A 26190-nucleotide genomic window follows, 5' to 3' on the forward strand; every position below is an offset into this window, starting at 1 on the left:
AACTCTATGATGATCTTTCCAAAGTGATTTTTGGTGTGAAATTACACTGTTCTTGAACTTTCGTTGTTATTTCTGCTGTCGAGCATGGTTCTGATCCATATACATATCTTAGTTAAGTACTGCCTATTGGTTATCCAAAACACCCACATCAAGATTTTTAGTAGACCACACCCCCTTGCCCCAAACCATTTTACCCTGCCCTTCATTTAGCGCCATGGTGATTTTTGAAGCGTCACTTGCAGCACCATCTTGCAGGAAAAGTACTGACTAACATTTGGAAAAAATTCCTTGTTTCTCATGCTATCTAAGTGTTTAGGTTGTATTTTCACTATAAAATTTTTTACCTTGATATGTGCCATACATGTATAATATGAAAGGTTTTTAAGCCACGCGCAAAAAAACACCCGCAACCATAATTTTCGATACCAATTGTAACACACGTATGGGTGGTACATCCGATTTTTTTGCGGTTTTGTATCTCATACTGTGTAGGTTGAATTTTACGTACAGCTTAATTCGGGATTCAATGGTCCAGAGGAAATGACGCCATGGTTCTTGACCTTGTATTTTTTCACCAAAATCGCCACTTTTTTGAAGTATTTCTCCAAATTTAAGACTGTAATTAATGTTCTATGGAGATAGTAAAGTTTTCCTGATTAGTTTGTAAGTTGTCTGACTAGAATTCGTTGATTTTGCAAAGTTTAACATTGTAGTATCGTAAATTTACTTGTTAATAATTTTCAAGGATTTTGAGTCACTTCGTTCTTTTGAATAAGTAAGTACCGAACTTCGGGTTTCGGGTAAATCTTGAGCTTAATTGTTGTTTTTCGGGTAGGTGACATCTTTCCACATTGGTCAGGCCGCTTTTTGTATTTGACAAAATGTCTGCTGCTGCGTAGCCTTACCATTTTCCCGCCATATAACAATTTCTCCAAATTTTGATTTATTTTTTATTGCTGCGCAACCGAAATTTTTGTTTGAATTCTACGATAGTCACGATCGACCTTCCATATTGGACTACTTATGGTAAAATTTTCAAAATAAAACATTAACTGGTTCAGGAATTACAGCCGATTTTATCTTTGACTTTTGCGAAAAAATGGCTCGGGAGATACATTTGGGCCACCCTTTACATAATGAGTATATGCTGTACATATTTATGTACATACGTTATTTATTTCCTAATTTGTAGCACCCTATTAAAAAACCACATCCACAATGAAATGCAATGTTGACCAACGAACGAACCAACCAACCACACAAGTCACAAGTCAATATAAACGGAGACCAATACACGTCTAGTTAAGAAAGGAGGATTCAACTCAATACCATAAAAAGAGAAAAACATGCTTGGCGTCACGTTAAAGGTTTGCAAATCCTGACCTAAACCGATCGTGTTAAACGTTAATATTACACTTAATATACATATATATTCATTCATAAAGCTGGCTGATTACTGATTACCACACTCACCTTATACTGACTCATAATTCACCTTCAGGATGTATTACGTGAATGAATTGGCATCTGATATATGCAATGATTACGGTCACTCCTGCATGAAATTTGTTCCTATTTCATACCGGACTCGAGAAAAAATTTCCCTTTTCAAACTATCTTACCAAATAAGGCAATCCTGCTAGCTCAAACTTTTAGTTATGTTATTTTACGATGATGATCATGACATTACTTGATCCAACAACTAAATAAATACTATAGCAAAAAGGCAGAGACTCAGCATCAGAAAGGAAATGGGTTCAAAATAATAATGTAATGCAATGTAAGACTTGGATTTCAACCTTTTTGTCAAACAACTAACCAAACCCAACAAAGACAAAGGTCGGATCATGCACTGCGGATGTCATTTGCACATGTGAGTAAACTTACCCCGCAGCCCGCATCAAGCTATCCTCCACTCCGCTCGTCCGTCAAACAACTCCGCATAAAGATACCACGCTACCACGCACCATACTAAATCTACCGCGTCACCCTCAAAAATTTATCCCAAAAGGGGTGTGGTCACGGGGAATGTGAGATTTTAGGGTAAAATGCGATTTTCGCTGATATGTAGTGCTGCAAATCTCAAATTTTTCAAAAATCCCAAGGGGAAGGGGAAAGTGAGACTTCTTAGCAAAATGAGACCTTCGCTTGTATGTACTGACACATAAATTTAAGAAAATCTACTGTTTGTCGAGTTATTTGCTTTGTTAACGGTGATAAATTTTTTTGATAGTTACACAGACTATAGCATGCATTTTAAAAGTAGAGCTTTATCTTGCTGAAAGATGAAGTAGCCGATATTATGCCTAATACATTTGATATTGATACCATGGGCCCCGCGGGGTGTAGGATAACTTGATGCGGGCGGCGGGGTTACTTTATTCAATATCACACTTTTCGCACATTTTCGCAAAATTTCGAAATACGACATATTCCCCATGTCTTATCACGCCTTGGTTACGATGCATTATGGTCGCTTGGCCCCCTGCCGCCATTGCCATATAAGGTAATATTTCGCTCCCCCCTACATCCCCTCGATATTCTGTAATATTTTCGTGCAACCAAAAGCAAAGTAAAAGATGCAAGGAAGATGGATCATCCATGCAATTTCGTGCCACAAACTGAGTCCCATTGAGGGGAAATTTTTCCCAGAAATTTATTTGGAGGGGGGTTTATGTCTGGAATTGTTTTACGAAGTATTTGAAACGTTTGACAGAAATGGTGGGATGGATTCAACTAACAGAATAACAGAATACCGGTATATGAGTGCAAGTCATGATTTCATTACGGCTGCTGCCTATCTCTCTCTGCCTCGTTTTTAACGCTCTCCGTTGGTCGTTCCCTTTTTGCCTGTATTGTGACTGGATTGGATTGCATTGCATTCACAGTTTGGATTTGTGACTCAGTCTTCACTTCAACTTGGTCCGTAGCTTTTGTGCCCAACAATTTTTGTGGTATAAATTGGAAACAATTTTTATATTGTTGTCACTAAAGGAGGAAATTTCCTGCGTATCTAGTCGGTTGGACGATTATTTCTTGTGTGGAAGGAAAGAGTCAAGTTGAACTAAAATGGTAAAGAATTTTGATTATATTAAAGTTTTAATGACTTAAATTAAAATAGTTTGTTAATTAATGGAGTTGTTAGTTTTGATATTGTAATTTTTATCAATTTAAGCTGTAGTATGCTTGATGGGAAGGGTATTAATTATGCGGTAATTAAGTGAGGAAATTAGTAGAAAGTTGCCGGATAAAAAAATTGGCGATATAAATTTGACAGTTGTTTATAACTGGTTGGAATTTTTTAAATGGCATTGCCTTGATGGGAAGTGTCTTAAATTACGATTTCTGTTAGATATAATCATAACTATAAATGCATTTATGATGAACATCCAGACAGAAAAATTTCGTATGATTTGACTACGTGACTAGACTGTTGAGCGTTATGTCATGTCATAAGGGTTATGCAAAAAAAATATACTTTTATATTTCTACTAAAGGCTTCAGGCGTTACCGTGTCCGACACTTGCAAAACAACCTACGAGGAGATTAAGAAGGATAAAAAACACCGATATGTTGTTTTCGAAATTAAGGATGAGAAGCAGATTGATGTGGAAACCATAGGTAAGTTACAAACTCAATGAATTATTAATAATACAGTTTTACACCCTTTGACTTGGTCGAGGCAGTTCTAACATATTTTTATATCCCAGGCTCCCGAGATGCTGCATACGACCAATTTTTGGAAGATCTTCAGAAAGGGGGCAGTGGGGATTGCCGATATGGATTGTTTGACTTTGAGTACACACATCAGTGTCAAGGAACCACGGAGGTGAGCTTAATTTCTATGATTTTTTAAATTATCCAAGTTGCATTAGCATTTATCGCATGTATTGTCATGTATTTTTAATGTTGAGCTAAAACTAAATTTAGAATAAAAATTGCGAAAATTTACGAATTTTTGACTAATTATTGATCGTCTTTGCAGGCTTCCAAGAAACAAAAACTGTTCCTCATGTTGTGGTGTCCCGATGCTGCAAAGATAAAGAAGAAAATGTTGTACTCGTCCAGTTTTGATGCCTTGAAGAAGGCCTTAGTCGGCGTACAAAAGTACATTCAAGTAAGAAAATCACAGGACTGATGCCTTACAAAATGATTTATATGAAGCAATTTAATAATTGGTTCAATTTATCTCACAGGCTACCGATGCATCAGAAGCAGCGATGGAAGCTGTCGAGGAAATTTTACGAGCAACAGATCGTAATTGATTCAAGTCATAATTGCAACAAGAATGACTGTCACTTCTTAAAATTGTATTTATAACTTTGGTATTATGAAGAACTGTTTTTTGATTTATGAACAAGAATGAATAAGAAGATAAGACTTGAAAGTGTGGGGTTTGACTTCAATTTCTGAAATTGTACTGTTTACTTATGAAATACCTGCAATAATTTATAAACCATTATTTGGTTATCACTTTGTTTGTCATTCTCGGCCTGTTTTTTTGTTATTTGATTCAACAATGAAATGAAATTAAGTAATAAACAACATTTTAATAGAGAAAAGATGCGATTTGTAGAATGAATTATTATACTGTGTTTGTAACATTACTTACATTGGTAATTACATATTTAAAATTAAGCAGCGTGATTTGGTATATTGACAAAAATTAATTGATTGATTTATTTGTACATGCTAGTATTATCTTACATTTGTAAAAAATTTGACTGAAAACTTGTGAATTTAGTTGTAGTTAGAGGCTGGGTGATGTAAGTGATGTTGCTACTATCATGGTGAAATTGGTTAATTTCTGCTGGTAACATGTATGTACAAAGTATGTAAATACGCATGCAATTATGTACATAGATATCTATTTGTCTCCCAAGAATTTCGACTGTCATTTCATTACATCATCGATCGTGTCTACCGATAAATTTGAACGTATGAATTATGTACACTATGTACACATGCATAAATATGCATAGACGACTACATACATAGTATGTATTACATAGTACATACTATATAAAATATGTTTCGATTCATGAAATCCGATCGGGGTGAATTAATTTTTCAACACAAACATATGTATAATTTCTTAATTAATCATTTCCAGACCAGTTTTATTAGTTAATATTCCCTTTCGCATGCTTATTATGCCTGAGCTAAAATCGGGTACATGTCAATCATGCAGAAACTTTTATTTCTTAGCATCTTGATGTATCCTTTGTCTCCCCAATTATCGGCCCAACTACGTCGTAAGTAAAGATTAATTTAAACCAAAATTAATAATACAATTACAGACAAAACGTTCTTTTGCTCACCTATTTTTGACGATCCAATAGTCATTTCCGCCTTCGGAACCATACCCGACAATCATAACTGCGTGGTCATAGCTATTTTTGCTGCAGGGAGAGGTGAAGACACCACTCTTGTACTTGTAAAAGTCATTGTTCACCTCAATTATGGCCGTAAGTGGACCATAGGTTGCGAGCCATTCTTTCATCGTGTTCTCATCCTTTTGTCCCATCCTGTAAAAGTTGGAGACCTTTGCGAGCTTAGTTTTTCCTCCGTTTCGACAAGACCCAACTTTAGCCTCATATGGGTATGACGCCTCAGAAACTTGACCTTCAGCTTTCTGATACTCAAAGATCTGGTCGGGATTGTTTCCGTTGCAGCGGCCCACATTGGCAGGACAGTCGACAAGTTCTTGCTCGGAGAGGTCGAGATTGTTTGTTCCCTTGTAAAGAGCCATGGCAGATTCGAGAGCACCTGTTATAATTTTTTAACAAAAGGATTATATACATTGATAGACTTGAATAATAATCTGTGACCATTTTTTACCAGAGTTTGCGAAATCTGTACATGAACCACATCCACCTTGATTTTTAACTTTGGTCACAATTCCATAATCACGCCAATCTTTACTAGCAGGTGCGGCACGGGTTTGTCGGCGGTTCATCATTAAGGGCAATTTTACTGGGGTGGCCTCTTCAAAAAGATCTCGCCTAGTGATGTTTGGGACTTGGGCACCAGTGAATTTGGCCTTCACTTGGTCAAGAGTCTGGAATATTTGGAAATTAAAATTTAAGACAACGATATGAAAAACTATTTCACGAAGATCTACTAAAAATCATACCAAATCGGAAAATTTATTGACTCCCATCGTGAAAGTTTTTCGACCTTCCTTTGCATTCAAGTTGTGCCCGAAAATCTCAAGGATGTTCGTCTTGAAAATATTCTTGGTCCCTTCGCCCCCACTTTTGCCGAATTTTGAGGCAAAATTTGCATAAGCAGCATCCAAGGCGCCGAGTTGGAGAACGGAGCTGAATTTGGAGACTGCTTGTGACACCGCGGCGTCAAACGCACCGAAAGAAACGAATGGTACTTTCAGACCGTTAAATACGCCTTGGGCGCCGAGAATTTCGTCAACGTCGAGGACTTGAACTTGAGCGTAGGAGACGCCAATAAGGGTGGCGACCACGAAGGTCGCGACTACTGAAGAGAGTTTCATATTGTTGGCGGACAAGGCAAGGTGTGGATTGGTAGCTGGTGAGTGAGTGACCATGGAGTGTATAGGGTGGCAGGATTTATATGGGTGTGTACAGATGGGACAAACCGCAGATAAAGTGATTAAAGTCGAGGAAAGGGGTGAAATTGCGTGGAATGGTGTAATTTATTGGTACAGGACACACCTGCGAAATCGCCATTCCCGTGGACTAATGGCCTCTATATTTCATTAACTTTTGTCTTGATGTCACCAAGGACAAATGGTTTACAGAAACCGTAGTGTGCGTCAAAAGAATTCTAAGATTATTGGCACTGAATGTGCAGATGCCAGATGTCGAAACCCGGATTACAAACTTAGGATTAGTCATACCAATTTTATACTAAAAAGTGAAATAAGAAATTTTACGAAGAGAATGGAGTTATTTTCATAAGAGCAGACATGAGCAAAAATTTTTATATATGTATGAATACGGATGTATATTCTGACGAAAAGACGAGTGGCAGCCACTCTGTATATATGCCATAGGGTCCCTCCCAGATGAATTTTTTTCCAGTTTTCCAAAAGCTTAAAAGCTCGAACGAGGTCTCGAAAAGTTATTTTGTTGAACACTTTAATAATTGGCGATACAAATGTCCAAAAATTTTTGCAACTTTCAAAAATAAATATCTATACTTATTTTTCAAATTGTTAGCTATAGCTAACAATTTGAAAAATAAGTAAAACAGACTAGCATTTGTCATGTCACCTTTTTTCATGAAAAATTTTTAATTTGAATTTATTAATTTTCGCCCGTTACGATACTATTAAATACGTTAATATAAAAATTAGTTTGTTAAAACTTTTTGGTAATGGTTAAAAGAAGTTTAACATTTAAATTTTGTTGCAAATTCAAAGAAACGACGGAATTCAGATAATTTTTCAGATTTTCGCAGTTTAAAAAAATGACAAATCTTTGCATCGTTTTTTTGAATATTGGTGATCAGCATGAAATTACGGACAGGCATGTAATTTAAAAACTTCGTTTCATCATTGTGAAGCTTGTTATCTATATTAAAATCATTGGAAGATTCCACGTGTCGGTGCAGCTTTCGCCAAATAAATATTTCGCGATAGGGTAATGTAGTATCGTATGTATGTTCTACATATGTTCTATGACAAAGTTTAAGTTAAGTACGCTAAATTATCTATCAATTAAGACTATTTAATATATGAAAGGCAATCGAGATGGGACAGTACTTAAGGTTCCCTTGAAAGTGGTTTAGATGCTAAAATATGAAATTAGATTTTGCACATGCCAATCTTACCACGGATTCATGTATTGATTCATATTTTATAATTCAGATTACATATTAAGTATGTATGTGTTAGGGACACTTGATAAACTTCAGTATTGTACGTACATTTGTAATAAGAATACACTAAGCCCTACTTTACTTTTGAAATTTAAATAATGTCTAACGTCTTATAAGAAATCGTTTTTATGAAATATTACGTTAGATTGAGGAGGACATCCTCAACTGTTTTGGAGACAAGCATATTTTCATGATGTCTTGATGGAATTATCTGCAAAAAAATGAAAAATTGCACCGTAATTTGTATTCTTAAGATTTAAACATTTTTCTAATTGCGGTTGAATCTGAAGTTCACTTGATAAATAATAGAAATTATTTATGTATGTAGCTCTCACAATAATTTTCAGACGACACAGAGGACCGATTAGGCATTCCAATTCGTCATCGGGAATGCTAGGTACGAAGGAGTGATCCTCCGGGTACAGCATTGTCACAGGTGTGTTTAGCCGATGGAGGCGTCGAGCCATTGGTTCCTTGGTGTAAACTAACCAGTTCATCATGGAACGGAATGCTGCTTCTCCGCTGAAGGACATATTTGCAAATATGTATGTATAGCTAACTTTTAAATTGCACAACTACGATGAGTATTTAAACCTTGGATTTCCTGCAATGCAATGATACATGTATTCGCTAAGAAGCCTGTCCGAGCCTTCTAAGCCGGATTGGATTTCAAACAATTTGGATGCACTACAACCTGACCAAGTTGTCTCGATAGCACTGGCAAATGACTTGGGACCTGAAATTGGCGTATTTGTCAAAGTATCCAGTTTGAATACTGAAGTACTAAAAAATTGAAATTATATAGCAATGCAAAGTTCACCCCAAGGTCCAAGTAGTCGAAAATGGGCATTGACATTGACTCGTTCTGTGACTAATGTGATGAAATGGATTACGAATGGGTTTTGAAATCCTGCAAAATAAGAGACTTTCTCTGGCTTCTCTGGAAATCCCCAAGGGTCAAAGAGGACTAATTCTTGAACTCTGAAAATTTAATGAGTTAATATCAATGATATTTTTAAGATGCATACGTATGTCCGTATGTATGTATATAATTTGTATGCATAGGAATGTTTTGAAATCCGAAATCACAGGACCTATCCTGATATTTGAGGGCATATGATGTAGCCAGAAAACCCCCAAAACTATGGCCCCCAATAAAAACCCTCTGTAGATTAAGGGTGTGTCGCCACCCTTCCAATAATTTAATGTACGTCTCTTCTGTTTCTTTTGGATCAGTTGGGAAGTTGAAGCGTGTGCTAAGACCAAAACCTACATAAACGAGAGTCTGGTTGAACCAAACTCCAATTTGGCAAGTAACGTCATAATACATACGAATAATTGAACGCATACATGAGTACCTGGTAAATCCAGTGCATAAATGGGACCTCGAAATTGCTGTCCCACTGCACGAATTACTGGAACGAAACAACCGATCCCTAAACCAAGACCGTGCAGAAGAAGGAGTGGTGTCCCAGGTCTGGTTTTGTTAACGACCAGGGTCCGAATTTTCACATTTATCAGCTTAGCTACTCCACAACAAAATCCAGGTTGAAGAACTTGTCCGGCGTTGACGAAACCAATTTCATAAGGAACGTTTAAGCCTGTATGAAAATCATTCTCACAAAATATTTCTGTATATAAATGTATGCACGTGTTTTCTTACTACAAATTGCTCACAATTAAGTAACTTGATTTCTGAGTCTTCGAATTCCTGTGCAGAAGTTGGTATCCATCTTAGACCAAATCTGAGATGGCATCGTTGTACATGTTTTTTAAGTATTAAAAATTGTTTAACCAAGGCTTGTTTCTCATAATTTCGCAACTTATAATATGTGCATATTTATAATTTATATATGCATAAATAAATATATACATACTATCCATACCTTCGTCTGGAGCTGTGTGCTCTAATTTCTTCAATGTTATTTGGGCCCACAATAGTATTGTAATTTTGATTATTTCCAGACATCTTTGGTGTAAAATAATTGACAACTATATTTTGCAACAAGATCCTGTATATGATTTATATTATACGCTTATAATTGGAATTTGTTGATAAATTAATAGTATAGATTATTTATAACATGTGGATAAATGTGTCACCTTGAATTCCTGACGATCTATTGCAGAACTGGTTTATACAAACAAAATTTGTATACCAAATTGGTAACACTCCAGCCCTTGGCACATCATGACGCCGTTATCCGCTCTATAAACATTTAGTTACTTAGGAATATGAATTCTTTGATTACGACTAACTGTGCTTAAATAAGCTGAGCGAAATGCGTACATAAATGTACGAGGAAACAATTATGCAATTAAATGTGAAGGAATTGGAATGAATGCAAATATTTATGTATGCATTCATTATATTCAATTAATAAATGCATATATATTTCTAAGGTGAGGTAAAAAACTATAGTTACAGTTACACCTTAGTATGCATTCACCCCCCCTTCGAAAACCTTGACCGCGCCCTACAGCCAAGGGGGTGCGTTTTAGAGAAAAAAATAAAGAGACCGAAAAATCAATTACGGACCTAATCTAGTGCTATCCTAAGGGATTTTTCGATATGACCTCCCAGAAAAAAGTTTTGATGGTGGTGAATGGTTGCATATCGCAATTTAAGTATGAAGGGGACTACCTACATAGCTGGGTATTTAAATTTATGAAAGATCGCCCCCACTTTACTATAAGCGGAAACAATAATTTTGTCGATTGGTTGAGAAACCAGTGACTTTTCCCTATAACGAAAATTTCCGAGTGGTTGCTATATAGTAACTATATAGTTACACCCTCGCTATGGAGTCTTAGCCCGTGTCCGGGCTTATGGGACCGTCGTCCGTCCGCAAACACGTTAGACTTGCAATTTTACCATATGCATATTGGACAAAGTTATGAAACGAGTTCGAAGGTGGGTGAAATCGGTCAAATGCGGGTGTCATCCAAGTGGGTGGGGTGCTATGCACCAGATTTAAAAATTGTCATAGAAAGCTGAAATTTGGCATACAGATAGTTAGTGGCTCCTAATGGTAAAAAATGAATTCAGATTGGAAAAATTTTCATCCGGAGGGACCCGATGGGGTCACCCATACTGATTTCTTAACATCGTTAAATAGAGTTGTAATTTGGTACAACGGTTTCCAGTCGCACCTAATGGAAGAATATGAACTGGAATTGGGAAAATTTGTACGTGGAGGGACCCTTTGAAGTCACCCACACCTTTTAGAAATTGTCACCATTGGTCTTATATATAGCTTTACACATAAGTCGAAGCACAAATTTGAGAGTGGTTAGGAATATCAAAACTTGATACTTGATACTTGATCTTTCAACTGACACTTCTAAAATGTATGTAAATTTGAGCGAATTCAATTGGCTAGGATATGCGCAAGACTAACGGTGTAAATGTTGCTTCATAGCGTACAATAATGGTTACGTTCTATATTTGCTTTTAAAAGTCAACCCTAAAAAAGAATTAAATAAAATATAGCTTGAAAAAGTAAAAAGTTCTAAGGTGAGGAAGTGCACTTAAAAGTATTAAACAAGCTCCCTCCGCCACCCAGATAATTTTACTTCGCCTGGGCTGTCTATTCCATGCAAAATATCGACAATAATGTTTCGGCGTCACGTAGGAAAATAAAGATTAGACTTAATTTCTTAGTCTAAAGTTAACTTTTCAGTTGGTTAATATCCAGATAATATTGATGGGTGGTAAAGGTATTAGCAATTATTATCATTTGGTGGTAATTATTACATATGGTTCATCCGTCCCCAAATATTTATTAGTTATTTATATAACTAGCTCGACATCTTGCTAGTTGTACATTCAAGTCAGAATATATGTACGGATAAACCGATATATTTTAAACCTATAGTATAGAATACAACACAACCGTTGTTTTTAGATTTGTTTGGTGACTCTTTGAGCGACTTATTTACAACCTGGTTTTATTTGCAACAGATATTTTTGCATGCAATAGGCAGCCCAGGCGAAGTAAAATTATTTGGGTGGCGGAGGGAGCTTGTTTAATACTTTTAAGTGCACTTCCTCACCTTAGAACTTTTTACTTTTTCAAGCTATATTTTATTATGCATCTGAACTTATGAACTATTTGTTTATACTTATGTGCATACATATGTAAATGAAAAATGTACGTGTGAACTTTGGTTTATCAATCTTCTTGGCAAAATGAACTCTTTTATTGGATTTTTTTTAACGTAAAAACTAAACACAAAGGTGTCAATAATTTCGGATTCTGCTAGGTCAACATCTAATTAAGAATCCATAGTAATTTGCATCTTCACACAAAACATTATCATTATACAAATAACAACAGCAAAATCAGGCAAGAAATAACGCAATGTGGTGTACATGATGTACATATATATAACACATCGGTATTCAAATGAATAAGATATTACGAGAAAGTAATAAATTGAAATTGGCTAAAATAACCAAGACTTCAATTGATTAAAGTACTTGACACGTGCCAAGGGGACATACAGATTGTAGTTATGGAAAAAATTATATCAGGAGGTGACAAATTAAAAAAATAAATACATTTATAAAATGAATACGGTATATACGAGCGCGTGTACTTCTCTCTATAACTACAATAGCTTATGTCGCCTTGAGTACGTTCATTCATGTATAACAAAATATGCCACTGGGTGGTCAGACTTTTATGAATTACCAATATTATAACTACATTGTTCCAAAATATTAACTACTGCAGTCTTCAGTTTTTGCATTCATGTCACAAAGTAATTGTTCAACTTCTTTCGCGAAAAGTATTGTCTCATGATTCGTCGAAGGAATTGTCTGGAAATTGTGTTAGATTTAAGATAAACATGTACATAGGTAAATATGTATCTTGATAACAAGTTGTATAAATTTACATGAATCCGAAGGGGACATTTTCGTCCGGCTAGTTGTTGCAATTCTTTGCTCGGAATTCCAGGGATGAACCAGTCATATTGCGGATAAACCATGGTCATAGGTACCCTTAGATCATAAAGTCGTTGGCACATTGGATTTTTGGCGAACACAATTGAATCCATTAATGAGCGAAAGGCAGCCTCCCCACTACATATGTATTAGAATTATATTATACATGTTATAATAAAATAGATATTAGAATGTATGTATCCTAATACAAATTGCATACAAGTTAACTTGCCTTGGATTCGCAGCCATGCAATGATACAAATATTCACTCAGGTTTTTTCCTGACCCTGATACTCGAGCATGAATTTCAAAGTTTCTGCAGAAAAGTTTACTTTCTTTTTTGCCACGATGAACAAGAGGACCTGAATAAAGTTTAGATCAGATTGATTAATTTATATTCAGTTTGAAGTCTAAGATTTACCCAAGGGTCCGAGCAGTCTTAATGTGGCGAAAACGTTTATTAGTTTTGTAACTGATATTGTAGCAAATATTGCGACAGGGTTTCGACTTCCTACAAGTGACGTTAATTTCTTTGGTTTATTTGGAAATCCCCACGGGTCTAACAAAACCAGTTCTCGAACTCTGAAATATAGGACAGTGAATAATAAAAACTATTGCATTCAAACACAAACTATTTATGTAATAAAATTGCATACGGGTACCTGTCAGAATATTTGAGAGCATATGATGTAGCTAAGAAGCCCCCTAAACTGTACCCCACAATAGATACTCTTGTCAGATGAAGGGCACGTCGCCACCCCTCCAACAATTTAATATACGTCTCCTCTGCTTGTTTAGGATCGGTTGGAAAGTTTAAGCGTGTACTGCGGCCAAAACCTTAGCACAAATATTTTTTCACATATGTATGAAGACATAGTAATACGAGCGTTTCATACGAAGAAACAAATATAGTGCATGATTACAAAATAGTTTGATCAGAAACGGTTATAAACGTTTACCAGGCAAATCTAAGGCATAAATTGGTCCTTGATACTGACTTGAGACGGCGTTAATCATAGATAACAACGAGCCAAGTCCTAGACCCATTCCATGCAAGAGTACGAGTGGAGTTCCTTGTCGCAATTTGTTTACTGCCAGGGTCTGAATCTTTATATTCGTCAGTTTGGTTAGGTTTTGAAATTCCGAAACTTCTCCAGCGTCCACGAAGCAAGTTTCGTATGGTGACTTCAAACCTATGTAAATAGAGCGGGTCTTATATATACCCGATCACTTGCAATTTCGGTATCAAAATGGTCAAAAACAAGTTTTGAAATCTGAAATTATTGTGGAATAAGGTAAATATATCTGGCTACGTGTCCCTAAAATTTCATAAGTTTTCCTCGAAAGAAAAATTTCCTATACCATTTCAAAACTACTAAGTCGGGAAATAAGTTTTTGTAAGTCCCAAACTTTGCTCGACGTTGACTCGTTGAAGGCCTGACTACATTTTAACTGAGAGGGATGTGGCCGTGCAAAAATTAAGACATACATAAAAAAGTATGGAGAATCCGAAAATGTCAACCCCAAATACGCAGGATAAGAAAAAACCATCATTTCGACTCTTCAGAGAATGAAAAACGAAAAATTTGTTTAAGAAAATTCTCCATCCACGTCGGTGCCTGATGCGGCCATGAAGTCAAATATTAATACAAACCACTTGTATCATATTAAGGCCTATAAAATGGGTGTCAAAGTGTATGCAAAGAAATGTCCAGCAAAACAAAGGGGGACTGAAGAAAAAATAGTAATCGCACGACCTCCCAAACTTTACAACAAAATCTCACCAAAAAAGTTGGTCACTGACGACGAGTCCTACTTTCTTAAAAACGTAACAGAAACTCCGGGAAGATAATTTTTTCATGGGAAATATATCTCTCAGCTGAAACCCGTAGAGAAATTCAAATGTTTTTCGAAATTTCTCAAAAAACTTCAGGTTTGGTTGGCGTTCGGGCAATTTGGGCACGTTGCGGACCCTTCAGTTCAAAAGGGCTGTGAGGAAGCACAAGTTTGATTTCGGGAATGGGGGATAGACCGTCTGATTCCTTTCATCAAGGAGTATTATAAAATAGAAAATGCAATTTTTGGATCGACCTTGGACCATTCCACATTCCAACAACCATCAAGCAAGAATTCGAAAAAAAATTCAGTTTGACGTCGAAAAATGGAAACCCTACATACATCCCTCATCTTTGCTCAATAAAAAAATTTGACCTATGTGTCAGAAGGAATACTTCCAGCTTTGGGAAACAGTCGATACTTTTAGAAAATTTTGGTTCCGGTTGCAGAAAATTGACAATGAAGTTCCAAAGTCTTCCAAAAAATCAATAACGGCGGGTGTGAAGAAAAAAGTTAAATGCAAAGTGGATAATGGATTAAAGCCCTATTTGTTCCTGGATATGTTGGGCTAGATATATTTTTAGTATTCTACAGAAATTTGAGATTTCAGAACTCATTTTTGACAATTTTCAGGCCGAAGTTGCAAGTGATCGGGTATATATAAGACCCGCTCTATGTGCATATTGTGTATAATCATAGAAATTACTTAGCTATATTCAAAGCACAAAGTATTCAAATTTTGCATGCAATTATGTTTTTACATGTTAGCAGCTTCCTCTCTGATTCTGCAAATTCTTTGTCTGATGTGGGAATCCATCGGAAATATGACCTTCTGATTGGAAATAATATCTCGATATCTATCGTTGTTTGTGTTAATATGCCTATGCAATTCCTTGGTATTTGTTTTCTATGTAATCTTATTAGTCTCAAGCTTAACATTACAACCGCAAAGATAAAATAAAGAACAGGAATATCACTTTGTAATCTAAATGTTTTGTGTAATTTGAAGCACAGGACAGCTGAATCATGGAAATATAAATAAATATGTATGTACAAGCATGTGCTTGAGATGAGGATGAGTAACTTTTAGCATATCAGAACCTGATGCAATTTGCTATATACAGTGTGGCTGCTGGGTAAAAAGTGGTATTGCTAATATTAGCTAATATTAACCTAACGTTGAACGTTCCATGCATGGATCTGTACTTAATAATATATCTATCTCGTTGACCTGTACATACTTACCGACACAGAAAATTTCATATGAATATTGAATACCCACTGAAAGACGGGTACAACTACTTTCTGATGTCCAGTGTTTAGAAGTATATGCCAATTACTAATTAGTAACATATTTTAGTAAATCTCAAATAATGAAAGAAAAACTTTCACTATATCAAATAAATATAAATATGTAGCAGACAGTGGCGGCGGAAGGTGGGGGAATATGGGAACATTAGCATTGTGAAATAGGAAGATAGGATTTTCGTGAATTTCTGGGGGGACAATGCACCCCTGCTTCCGCCGCCACTGGTAGCAGAGTAGACATTCTGAAATCATTTGACAATTTATTAAATATAACAGAAAATAGACATATATGGATCAAATTATGTGTATGACAAGCTACTGTAATGTGTGTATATATTTATGTAGGCAATATGTATAAAACTAGTAATTATTTAATCAATGATAAATTAGTCAAATTAAACTTTATCTAGGTAATATGTAAACTGTAATTATAATTCTGTCAGTGTGTCGAAAAGTGGTTAGAATCAGATATAGGTCCAGAATTTCGTCACTCTAATATTTATGAGATGATGATGATAGTATGACTGGGTTGACTTTGATCATTCCTCAATGAGGGGGATCCAAAAGGACTGTTTTGAAAGAAAAAATTATGATGAGCATATTGAATTCATTTATAATTGTAGCAATGGGAAACACGACTCACCATGTTTGTACAGGCCGTCGCCATCATCATATATTTAGGGTTGAATTGAACACACTGTACAGGACCGGTATGATCGCCGTTGAGAACGCATACCTGGAAATAAAGAAATCAAATTAATTTAGTTTTATAAATTACTTGGAGACATTAAAATCAAATTAATTGAGCTAAATATGAAAATTGAATAACACACTATATTGTACATATGTATATATTGTCTAGGTTAGAATGAGAAGGTGTCGTAAATGTTGAAGTTTTGGTTAGGGTGGAAATTTGAAGAGTAGTCTGGGAGATCGGGTGACTGAAGCTGGGATATAGAAATGCTAGGGGAGATTGCTGGAACGCAATCGGCAGACATATTGAATACTCTGGGTGGTGCTGGTCTAGCTTGATTTTGCTTCAGATTAGGCACAGCTTGAGGGACCCGCATGGATGAAAAAATATGTGAGAATTTCTCGGGCGGAATATGATTTCTGACAGCTTCCAGCGATGCGCGTCCCACATTTCCAATCGAGATGACAGTATCAGGAGGTAATAGGGACGACATGGCATTACGCGAGGAGACAGAATTTGTGGGGGTGTAGTAGGAAAGTTTGGGTGGTTGTACTGGTTGAGGAAAGCTTTCAAACAGTGGTGGTGGTGGTAGAAATGGAATGTGATTCGTCATCCTCATGATATGATCCTAGAAAGATTTTTAATACATTATACGTGACAAATTATTGCATTTGAAATCTAATGGAAGTCGGTCAAGAATCACGACTTGCTTACCTGATTAAAAATGAAACCAGAATGAAAATTCATCCTTGTCATGTTCTCCTCTTTCGAAACATTTTGCTGTGCGATTTGAACGGATTGTTTATTCATTCTGATTTGGCTTTGCACACGGCGTGGGATTCCACGTTCATTCAAGGACTTCAGCAGAGATTTGTGACAAGGTCCACACACAGTCTCATTTCGGTCAACAAAAGGGATCGTGTTTGGAGAACGAAGTGATTGTAGATAACAGGAGAATTCGAATAGGCCCGGAGTAGCGGTTAACAGGTGGTGTTTGAATTTCAACCCAACGACTCCAAAAGGGGTGTGACAAAGCCAGCAGAAATTATTGTAAGAGTGGGAGGTCGGAAAACTTAATACTTGGGTAAGATTAGACGGAATTAGAGCCGTCATCGTTAGGGCGACAACAATTCACTCGCACCTTTGTGAAGTACTTCTGCTAAGCGACTGGGAAAAAGTGGATGAATAAAGAATAGAAACAAGTTTTGTTGTGTCCGATATTCATTTCTTGTCATTATCAATTCAATGATAATTTTATCAATTCTTGCATTCTTTGTCCCGTCTCAATCTCAACTATCTCAACGCTCTTATCTCCTCTTCATTATTCTCTTATCTTACAGAACTACTCCAACAGTCTCCATCTCATTTGCTTAAACATGTGTTACTTGTATTATTTTTTCAATGTTACCTTATGTCCATGTTCTGCATTCCATACATGAATCAACCCATCCGAACTTCCAGAAAAGACGAACTGTGAATCTGGACTGAATGTGGCTTCAATATGTAAATTCTTGTTATTTACGAATCCAGTAAACGTTTGGAGGGGTGTTCCATGAAATGAGTCAACTAGATCCATAAAGGAATTCGGAATAATTTGATTCGGAATAAAATGTCAATAATTAATTGATAACAGTTCCTCTTACCTAATCGTATTATAGATCCATAACTGCAAATCATTATCGTCTTTCCATCCGGTGAGAATTTAAGCGATGCCCACTCGTTATCTTTTTCATAGGCGAATTTGAATGTTGAAAATGGACCCTGATACAATCATTATGACATAATTATGTGATGAGAATTAATTAATCGACCCATATAATTATGTTAGTACCTTTTCAAATGAACGTAAGTCATACAATTTGACACTCTCGTTGTTAACTCCGGCAGCAAAGATGAGTCCTTCAGGGTCAAATGCGGCCACCGGTTTCCCCAACAGATGCATCAATCCTTGGCAATTGGGTGATCGTAGATCCCAAAGTCGCAACGTCTTGTCGAGAGATCCACTCAAAAATGTGTCGTCCATGGGCGACATGCATAATGTTGTAACTTTTTTGGTATGTCCAGGAAAGTAGCGTAGATATTTGTTATCATGTAGGGATAGGTATCGAATCGTGTCGTCAATCTTTGTCGACGAATGGATCGCCGTGTTCTTGGCGTGAGTAAAGTGAATGAGGTCAACGCCATACTTTTTTGAGTTGAGGACACGTTTTTGCCTAGAAATAAATTATGTAAATATTAATAAAATAAACGATTTAAATGTATTCTTTAAAATGTCACAACTCACGTTCCCTTTTCACAATCGTAAATAACGATTTGGTCATCCTCCGCGGAACTGATTAGTAGGTCACCACCGGGGGCGAAACACATTGAGTTGATGCGGTCAGTATTTTCTCGAAATACTTTGGATACGCGGAATTTGCGACATATTCCATCGACCATTCTCATCCCCACACGTTCTTCGGACGAACTGCGGTCTTCCCTCGATTTCGAGTCAATACCCATGATCAACGAATGTGGTAGCTAAAAAATAAAGAACTTAATTATTTTTATACACAAATTCTGTGTTTATTTATGATGCTTTATATTTTAGCGTGTCAATTCGGTGTTTGCTGCGGGTTTTTGTCAGCCGGTTAAATCACCACGGAAGTGAATGGGGATTTAGAGAAATGCATGCATGTACTTCAGATTAGTAATAATATCGCGGAGTTATTTGTATGAAAACATTTATCATTGTTTTTAAATGACATACATATTTATGTATATGCCGAAATTATTAACAAGTTGTTTGTCAGTAATATTATAATAGCCACACATTTGCCTTTTTACCCAGTAAAACTATCCACCTAATAATAAAGTAATATTCAATATTATGAATCGTAATTTACGACACGACCAATTTCGACATGGAAAGACATTAAGTTTAAAAATAGCTTGAATTTAAAAACTAATAAGTATTACAAAGTAAGTAGGCTTTCCCACGGGACGGGATAATCCCGTCCCGTCCCGTCGGGACACGGGACGGGACTCGGGACGGGACAAGATTTTTCGTCCCGAAGAATCTCGGGACGGGACAGGCTTCGGGACGGGACGAGGTCATCCCGCCCCGGTCAATCCCGGTCGGGACGGGACGTGAACTTCAATGTTTTTCTCAAAATTCACTCCCTTTATTGACAAAACTAACCATATCGTATGGAAATCTTTCGCATGCTTTGACCCTACATACTATAATTTTGTATTTTAAGCATATGCATATGCATATAGTTACATACACATGTCTGACATTTTACCTTGAGCCAGTTTTTCATATCATGCCCAACAGTTTAAAAATTTGACACGGTTAGTTGAATTTTGGTGTTTGTTGTTTTTATATTTCTTAATAAGTAATTCGTATTTACATATCACCTAAAAATTATTTTCACCACAAAAAATCAACAAATTTACATTTTAAGATTAAACAAACAATAGTTATGTATTTTGATACGCAGGTTATATGTAATATTATATAGGTCGAAATGAAGACGATTTCTCAACTTTAAACTATAAATAAACCCTTACAAACGAATATAAAAAATAGCGTCAGAACGATCGAAATTTCCTTAAAAATTACATCATATCTGAAAATGATATATTTTTGACCTCTGACCTCCTCCTCTTGGTCATAACGTCAAAAATATTAACGTTATTGAAATCGGGGTCAAATTTCCTTTAAAATGACACCACATATGAAAATTAACGTGAATTTAATTTTGGACCACACCCCTTGGCGCTGTGGGGGGTGGTCCGATTGACTCCATTATCGAACTCGACCGAGAACTAAAAATTCGAAGCACAATACAAAGTGATCACAATAAGTAGCTATTGCTACTTAATAATCAAAACTAACACTGAAATTATTGAGATTTGACCGGTCGGTGGGAGTGCCAACATATCTTGTGTGATTTATGTAGTTAGAAAATAAAGCAGCAACCCATACTTACAGCCAAGCTTGTTCACATTTATAAAGAGCTGAATTTCAATTTAAATAAAAAAACCTCGGGATATCCCGTCCCGTCCCGTCGGGACGGGACTCGGGACGGGATGACCTCCATCCCGTCCCGTCCCGAAAGTCTCGTCCCGGTTAATCTTCGGGACGGGACGGGACATCGAAATCCCGTACCGTCCCGTCCCGTGGGAAAGCCTAAAAGTAAGTTCATATCAGACTTATTCAAAAATTCAGGTCAACCCTAAACTGCTGGTAATGTCGATTTGCTCAACTTTCGTCGTGACTCTTTTTCCTTTCCCCATGTTTGCTTCCAAAGAATACCGAGATAGCTGACCAAAATCGTTTGAGGTGGAGGTTGATATCCAGTATTTGAAAGTATTTCAATAATTACTTTGTGTTCTTTTATTCCTTGTTCAACCAGTTTAATAATTTGCTCCTTGATTACGGAAGGGATTCCGTAGGTTGGTCTCTTAACATTAGCAGAATGGTCATGATCCGTTCCTATATGTTCCAGATGACACTTTTTTGAGTTGACGGGGGCAACAATTTGCAAGCAAGCACCACACCAGTAATATTTGCAACAATAGTCAAACTTCTTTCCCTCTGCATCCGTCCAACCCTTGTTCGGACTGACATAATCACAGTTTGATTAATTGATAATACACTTATTTGTTATTACATACGATAATTTAATTTCAATTTGTTACCTCCACCCTTTTGTCAATGAAATAAAGGCTTGTGCAACATGTATACTTGGAAATGTTTCTCCCACTGGAAGTTTGAAATCTTCACGACGCTGTCGCTTGTTGGATGGAGCTAAGCATCCCCTAGCGTCGCTATTATTAACCTTCCTTTTAGTCCTACGAATAGAGTCGTTTGCCTTTTGTTCTTGTTCCTTACTTTGTTCAATGGGGGAAGGCGAGGGGCTTGAAATCCTGTAAAAATCGACATAAAAACTAAACCGTTTTTGAAGTGCAAGGTTTGTTTTTAAAAGTTTTCATACTTACTCATTTTCAGTTGGTGATAAGATTGATTGAAAAAAATCTGGACTAGTATCTTGGTCCCCATCGTCGCCTTCGGATTCGGAACCATCAATAATACAACAAGCATTGTCATCCGACTTAACTTGAGCAAAAGTTTCATCCGTCTCTTCATCTGTACCCACAATTTCGATTGGTTCTTCTTTCAGAATCTTCACTCGAACAAAATCACGTAAAGTAGATTCTGACTCTTTCAGTTTCTTCCTTAACTGATCTGAAATAATTTTAAATTAGTGCAAGTGGACAAACAGTTTATTTCGAATTTCTGATTATTTTTATCCTGTGTTCTGATCATTTAATATGAGAACAAGTAAGACCTACCATTTTGTTTCCTGATATCGTTGCGCTCACGGAATTGCTCAACTTTCTTATCCACCAAGCTGATAAGACCTTGCATGTGAGAGTATAGGGGGCATAAATCCTCCCACAAATGGGCACACTGTGCACAGAGATTTGGCGTTTGACAACCCAGCGGATAAGATAACTTCAATTTGTCACAGAGATATCCAAGCGTCTCTCCCGAAATCGTGGTGGGTGTGGCAGTTTGATCAACCCCACATATAAGGCAGCACTCCATTTTGAGTATTTCTATAATAATAATAGTTTAAAGTTTAAACTGTTTAAACTTTAAACAGTGAAATTCATTAGTAGACATTAAACGTAAAATGCAAAATATACTTGTCAAACCTTGAACTTTAGAATGCTTAATTAATGGAGGTTTTCCTTTGCTGGTGTGCCATTACCCAGAAAATTTTAAATCCAAGTTTGTTAAATACGTTGTCAATATAAACATGAAACAGTTGATTTGACAGCATGCTTGTTGCATGTGAATGAATGAAATGCGATAAAACTAAATGAGTAAATGAGTACACACATGTGCACGTAAATGAGACGAGCCTTTCATTTAGGCAAATTGAGACGTATTGAGACTTTCTTTCTTACACCTTGAAAGTGAATGAAAATTGATATTGTGTTTGTGAAGCTTTTATTGACAATTTTATTTTTCCAATCCATTAATAATATAATATTGTTTAAATAGGTATAATGTACTTTCGTTAGAATCACATTTTGCTTTCCAACGGCACTGTACATATGTACATAAAAGTAAGATGTGTATAATATTACAATACCATTATAACAGTCAGTAATGCATTACTGACTGACTACAAGTCCAAGCTTTTTTCACTCTTTATCGCTGTCTTCATAGCTACCCCATAAACGTGCGGTTTAATTATATAAAGCCCCCAAAACCCAACGGGGTTAAGGTAAAATCTATCCTGGTCCACAGACAACAAGCCGGAATCCTTGATCAGATTTCCTGTAGTGCGGGAGGCGTGACAACCATCGAACAAAAACGTCCAAATCCCGAAAAAGTCAATCATTTCTTGAAGCTTTCTCCACCAAGTAAATTTAGGGTCCAATTCGTGTTCCATATAGTAGAATTTCCCACCCGGCTTCAAAACACGGAGGATTGCGTCCAATGTATTTGCAACGTTGGGAACGCTACATAAAACAACTGTACTAATTACAGCGTCTATCGTAGCGTCTCCTATGTCTTGTAAATTATCGGCAGACGAGGATGAAATTCGGCTCAGGATTATTTGTGGATACTGGAAAAATGTTACAAGTACAGCACATTTATTACATGCAGAGACTGGTCAATCCCGGATTAAGGATTGGGGATTGAGATTAGGATTGGGGATTAATTAATCCTCAATCTCAATCTTTAATCCCAAGTTCTAGAATTTTAATCCTTAATCCCTAATCCCCAATCCCTCTATGCCAAGTTTAATCCTAAAGTGGGATTAGAATGGGATTAAAATGGGATTAAATTTGCAATGAATGAAAAATCTAAAAGCTAACTTCTCTTAAGATCGCTCCCTTTTCAAGAATTGATTGCATTTCGTTCATTTTTATCACATATTTAAAAATACTGCACATCATTTTGCAAAACTACTCATAACGTGGTGTCCTCAATGAACAATTTTCAACATTGGTGTGAGCAATGTGAGTGCTCTGCTCAAATTCTGGTCAAAGTTTTCCGTTAAAAATAGTACCTAGAGTAAATTTAGCATTTTTCCCGTATATAATTTTTAGTGCAAAAAATATTCAATTGCCATTTAAAAATTTTATTCCTAAACGATCTAATTTTGCATGTGAAATGTTCAAAATATTTCTTGTTCCGAAGTTCAGATTCATTTAATTAATTTAAAAATCTGGCATAATGAAATTTAATGCAAACAATTAATCGAGGACTAAATTTATTCCCAATCCCAGAAAAATAGCCAAAATTTAATCCCGAATTAATCCCAATCCCAGATTGAATTCAATCCCTAATCCCAATCCTTAATCCCACAATTTTAAAATTAATCCTTAATCCTCAATCTCAATCCCAAGATTTTAAAATTTAATCCTCAATCTCAATCCTTAATCCCGATATCTTTAATCCGCCAGTCTCTGATTACATGTAATAAACTAGAAAGGTTACTTTAGCGACATTGTCCGACAAAATTTGATGGAAATATTGGTTCGGTTCATTTGCGATTAGGCGACATTTTGATTCTGGGTAAAAATCAAAGTTTCCACCTAAGGAAAGACAAAAAATGAATAATATTATTTAATTACTAAATTATAACGTTTAAACAATTTACCCGAGCCAATTCCAATTTCTAATACGCAAATTTCCTCCTTTGTCTTTATCAAAGATTCAAAAAGTTTTTGCTTCATAGGTTTAGTTTTTGGGTTGTAAAGTTTGGGAAAGTCTTTCAAAAGTTCTGCAAAATATCTGTAATTGGAGAGGTAAAATATCCAACAGTGTTTAATATAATATCTACATATACTACATACATATGAGCTCTTATTATTAGTATAATCTATGAAATACGTAGTGAAAATCAATGAAATTGTACTTCTTCCGATTATCCGACCCGATATATTTGTAGAGCCATTTCTGATAAACTATAGCCAATACCACAATTAGAGCTGAAACTACTAACAACACAGACATCGTGGAAATGATTGAGTTTCAAAATGAAAAGTGACATGTATCAATTTAATTATGTTTCCAACCGATACTAGAGAAGTATATATCGTGAATGAGTATATTCACATTTGGATGTATGCAAAGGATAAGATCAAATATTTTCAAGGTCACAAGTCCAGCTGAATTTTGTATTTGTAACTTTGAGATCTTTACATACGAATGCAAAACTCAATGCTTTTTGGTGATAATGACCATGCTCATGAAAAAATTAGTGCCAAAATAGGTACTTTATGCATGCATGCCAATTAAGTATGCACTTTATTCCCGTGATATTCTCGTTACTAATTTTAGGTTGCAGAATTATGTACAAATGCAGTTTAATGCTTTTTCTGCAAAATTTATATTTTTTCTGGCTTTGATTAAAATCTCTAATAAAATGAAGTGTATGGCCAAATCAGCAATGCATTGCAATGAGATTAAAAGGAGTTCATGCAAGTGTCATACATATATGCATATCCATGTAGGGTTAGGGACGAAATGTGGAGAGGACGGAATATCACCTCTGAAATATGGCTGAAAAATATGTGGATGACAGAAATATGGATAGCAATATAATGTGGATGAAAAAAAACGTGGAAAATTTAATTCTTTAGATAAATTAAAAATATAGCTTTGACTGGTGCAACAGTTTTACATGGAGCTATCATTAGATTTCTGAGATTTCTGAGAGCCGGATTACCGACTTCAATCGGACCCAAAATTTCCCATCTCCGTCCTAAAATTCGGTGTAAAATTTACACTGTAAATGGTAGTCTAGAAGTATAGTTTATGTAGAAAGTTGCTTACATACTCCGCAGCAGATTTTAAATAGGAATTACATAATCTTTATGCGTAATTTTTATACGGAAGACGAGGCTTATTTTTCGGTGTAACACCGAAACTGAGACACTTTGCGACATTTTTGGACAATGTGTGCGGGTTTAGGTCTCAAATTGTAATGAGAACTTCCAAGGTTCTAGAACAGACATGAAACAGTATAATATAATACCAGGGCACGTCCCAAAAGTCCATGGGGGTGTAACCTGAACAGTATATGCATATTTATAATCAGGGGGACTCAACAAATACGTCAAAAATTTTTACCGATGACACCCCCTGTTTGAGGAGTTAGCCCTCAGGGGGCGTGGTCCTGAAATTTTTATAGTTTGCACTGTGCATAGGGACAAATTAAATTAGGATTAGAAGGGCCAGTACAAGAATATCATAATCCCTATAACCAGTTTTCCACATTCAAGGCATCCACGTTTTGACCTTTCCATATTTATGGTCATCCACATTTTTCCACCCACATTTCGTCCTATCCACATTCATTTTATATTCATTTTGTCCGGATCCCATCCATGTAGTATGACGCCATATAAAAAATTTAAAAAGTGGAAGTTGCATACAATCTCAGAAATTGTAACAATTTTAGAGTAGGTAAATACCGTACAAGACTCGAACACTATTAATTTTATGCAGAATTTGTGTTTTTCA

General features: G+C 36.1%; 6 protein-coding genes across 8 annotated transcripts; 1 reads left to right on the plus strand and 5 right to left on the minus strand.

The window, feature by feature from the left end:
- Nucleotides 1-2870: 2870 nt before the first annotated feature.
- Nucleotides 2871-4562, plus strand: LOC110843170 (cofilin/actin-depolymerizing factor homolog). The gene is made up of 5 exons (XM_022089119.2): nt 2871-3072; nt 3498-3621; nt 3711-3829; nt 3986-4117; nt 4197-4562. Exons 1-5 carry the CDS (start codon nt 3070-3072, stop codon nt 4263-4265), a joined length of 447 nt encoding a protein of 148 aa, XP_021944811.1. The 5' UTR covers nt 2871-3069; the 3' UTR covers nt 4266-4562.
- A 524-nt stretch (nt 4563-5086) lies between these two features.
- On the minus strand, nt 5087-6559 carry LOC110843084 (cathepsin L1). The gene is made up of 4 exons (XM_022088999.1): nt 6137-6559; nt 5842-6061; nt 5322-5769; nt 5087-5248 (listed from the first exon to the last, which is right to left on the minus strand). Exons 1-4 carry the CDS (start codon nt 6509-6511, stop codon nt 5152-5154), a joined length of 1140 nt encoding a protein of 379 aa, XP_021944691.1. The 5' UTR covers nt 6512-6559; the 3' UTR covers nt 5087-5151.
- Nucleotides 6560-7818: 1259 nt separating this feature from the next.
- LOC110843234 ((Lyso)-N-acylphosphatidylethanolamine lipase) lies at nt 7819-10051 on the minus strand. Its single transcript, XM_035848706.1, has 9 exons — nt 9964-10051; nt 9747-9852; nt 9538-9605; nt 9219-9461; nt 8955-9129; nt 8681-8841; nt 8455-8596; nt 8196-8382; nt 7819-8071 (listed from the first exon to the last, which is right to left on the minus strand). Exons 2-9 carry the CDS (start codon nt 9827-9829, stop codon nt 7997-7999), a joined length of 1134 nt encoding a protein of 377 aa, XP_035704599.1. The 5' UTR covers nt 9830-9852; nt 9964-10051; the 3' UTR covers nt 7819-7996.
- A 1984-nt stretch (nt 10052-12035) lies between these two features.
- LOC110844297 ((Lyso)-N-acylphosphatidylethanolamine lipase) lies at nt 12036-16045 on the minus strand. Of its 2 annotated transcripts, none has more exons than XM_035848386.1 (7): nt 15893-16045; nt 13771-14004; nt 13474-13648; nt 13233-13393; nt 13044-13173; nt 12763-12949; nt 12036-12685 (listed from the first exon to the last, which is right to left on the minus strand). In XM_035848386.1, exons 2-7 carry the CDS (start codon nt 13856-13858, stop codon nt 12587-12589), a joined length of 840 nt encoding a protein of 279 aa, XP_035704279.1. In that variant the 5' UTR covers nt 13859-14004; nt 15893-16045; the 3' UTR covers nt 12036-12586. The 2 variants fall into 2 exon arrangements, with proteins under 2 accessions (XP_035704279.1, XP_021946162.1); XM_022090470.2 differs by lacking the exon at nt 15893-16045 and adding an exon at nt 15409-15826.
- A 150-nt stretch (nt 16046-16195) lies between these two features.
- Nucleotides 16196-22513, minus strand: LOC110843878. Of its 2 annotated transcripts, none has more exons than XM_022089929.2 (11): nt 22359-22513; nt 21993-22259; nt 21639-21885; nt 21339-21566; nt 21023-21260; nt 18934-19169; nt 18481-18862; nt 18293-18410; nt 18058-18215; nt 16599-16691; nt 16196-16524 (listed from the first exon to the last, which is right to left on the minus strand). In XM_022089929.2, exons 2-11 carry the CDS (start codon nt 22246-22248, stop codon nt 16495-16497), a joined length of 1986 nt encoding a protein of 661 aa, XP_021945621.1. In that variant the 5' UTR covers nt 22249-22259; nt 22359-22513; the 3' UTR covers nt 16196-16494. The 2 variants fall into 2 exon arrangements, with proteins under 2 accessions (XP_021945621.1, XP_021945622.1); XM_022089930.2 differs by having other exon boundaries at nt 21993-22296; nt 22359-22502.
- Nucleotides 22514-22639: 126 nt separating this feature from the next.
- Nucleotides 22640-24872, minus strand: LOC110844510 (methyltransferase-like protein 7A). Its single transcript, XM_022090725.2, has 4 exons — nt 24581-24872; nt 24323-24456; nt 24160-24257; nt 22640-23281 (listed from the first exon to the last, which is right to left on the minus strand). Exons 1-4 carry the CDS (start codon nt 24676-24678, stop codon nt 22835-22837), a joined length of 777 nt encoding a protein of 258 aa, XP_021946417.1. The 5' UTR covers nt 24679-24872; the 3' UTR covers nt 22640-22834.
- Nucleotides 24873-26190: the final 1318 nt, after the last annotated feature.

Source organism: Folsomia candida, unplaced genomic scaffold (genome assembly GCF_002217175.1).
Source record: "Folsomia candida strain VU population unplaced genomic scaffold, ASM221717v1 Fcan01_Sc002, whole genome shotgun sequence".
In the NCBI taxonomy this organism is placed as follows: domain Eukaryota; kingdom Metazoa; phylum Arthropoda; class Collembola; order Entomobryomorpha; family Isotomidae; genus Folsomia; species Folsomia candida.

Bases quoted from the DNA above. Each gene is read 5' to 3' on its own strand.
- LOC110843170 (XM_022089119.2), top strand. The intron at 3,830-3,985 runs GTGAGCTTAATT...TCGTCTTTGCAG, and splicing joins AGTGTCAAGGAACCACGGAG to GCTTCCAAGAAACAAAAACT. The intron at 4,118-4,196 runs GTAAGAAAATCA...TTTATCTCACAG, and splicing joins GCGTACAAAAGTACATTCAA to GCTACCGATGCATCAGAAGC.
- LOC110843084 (XM_022088999.1), bottom strand. From the start codon at position 6,511: ATGAAACTCTCTTCAGTAGTCGCGACCTTCGTGGTCGCCACCCTTATT. The intron at 5,770-5,841 runs GTAAAAAATGGT...AAATTATAACAG, and splicing joins TACAGATTTCGCAAACTCTG to GTGCTCTCGAATCTGCCATG. The intron at 5,249-5,321 runs GTGAGCAAAAGA...CTTACGACGTAG, and splicing joins TATTGGATCGTCAAAAATAG to TTGGGCCGATAATTGGGGAG.
- LOC110843234 (XM_035848706.1), bottom strand. From the start codon at position 9,829: ATGTCTGGAAATAATCAAAATTACAATACTATTGTGGGCCCAAATAAC. The intron at 9,606-9,746 runs GTATGGATAGTA...ATGCCATCTCAG, and splicing joins GCACACAGCTCCAGACGAAG to ATTTGGTCTAAGATGGATAC. The intron at 9,462-9,537 runs GTGAGCAATTTG...ATTTTCATACAG, and splicing joins AGAAATCAAGTTACTTAATT to GCTTAAACGTTCCTTATGAA.
- LOC110844297 (XM_022090470.2), bottom strand. From the start codon at position 15,586: ATGTTAAGCTTGAGACTAATAAGATTACATAGAAAACAAATACCAAGG. The intron at 13,174-13,232 runs GTAAATCTTAGA...AACTTTATTCAG, and splicing joins AAGACTGCTCGGACCCTTGG to GTCCTCTTGTTCATCGTGGC. The intron at 12,950-13,043 runs GCAAGTTAACTT...ATACATATGTAG, and splicing joins TGCATGGCTGCGAATCCAAG to TGGGGAGGCTGCCTTTCGCT.
- LOC110843878 (XM_022089929.2), bottom strand. From the start codon at position 22,248: ATGGAGTGCTGCCTTATATGTGGGGTTGATCAAACTGCCACACCCACC. The intron at 18,863-18,933 runs GTGAGTTGTGAC...ATTTATTTCTAG, and splicing joins TACGATTGTGAAAAGGGAAC to GCAAAAACGTGTCCTCAACT. The intron at 16,692-18,057 runs GTAACATTGAAA...CTTTATTTCCAG, and splicing joins ATGCAGAACATGGACATAAG to GTATGCGTTCTCAACGGCGA.
- LOC110844510 (XM_022090725.2), bottom strand. From the start codon at position 24,678: ATGTCTGTGTTGTTAGTAGTTTCAGCTCTAATTGTGGTATTGGCTATA. The intron at 24,457-24,580 runs GTACAATTTCAT...CTCCAATTACAG, and splicing joins GGGTCGGATAATCGGAAGAA to ATATTTTGCAGAACTTTTGA. The intron at 24,258-24,322 runs GTAAATTGTTTA...GTCTTTCCTTAG, and splicing joins AGAAATTGGAATTGGCTCGG to GTGGAAACTTTGATTTTTAC.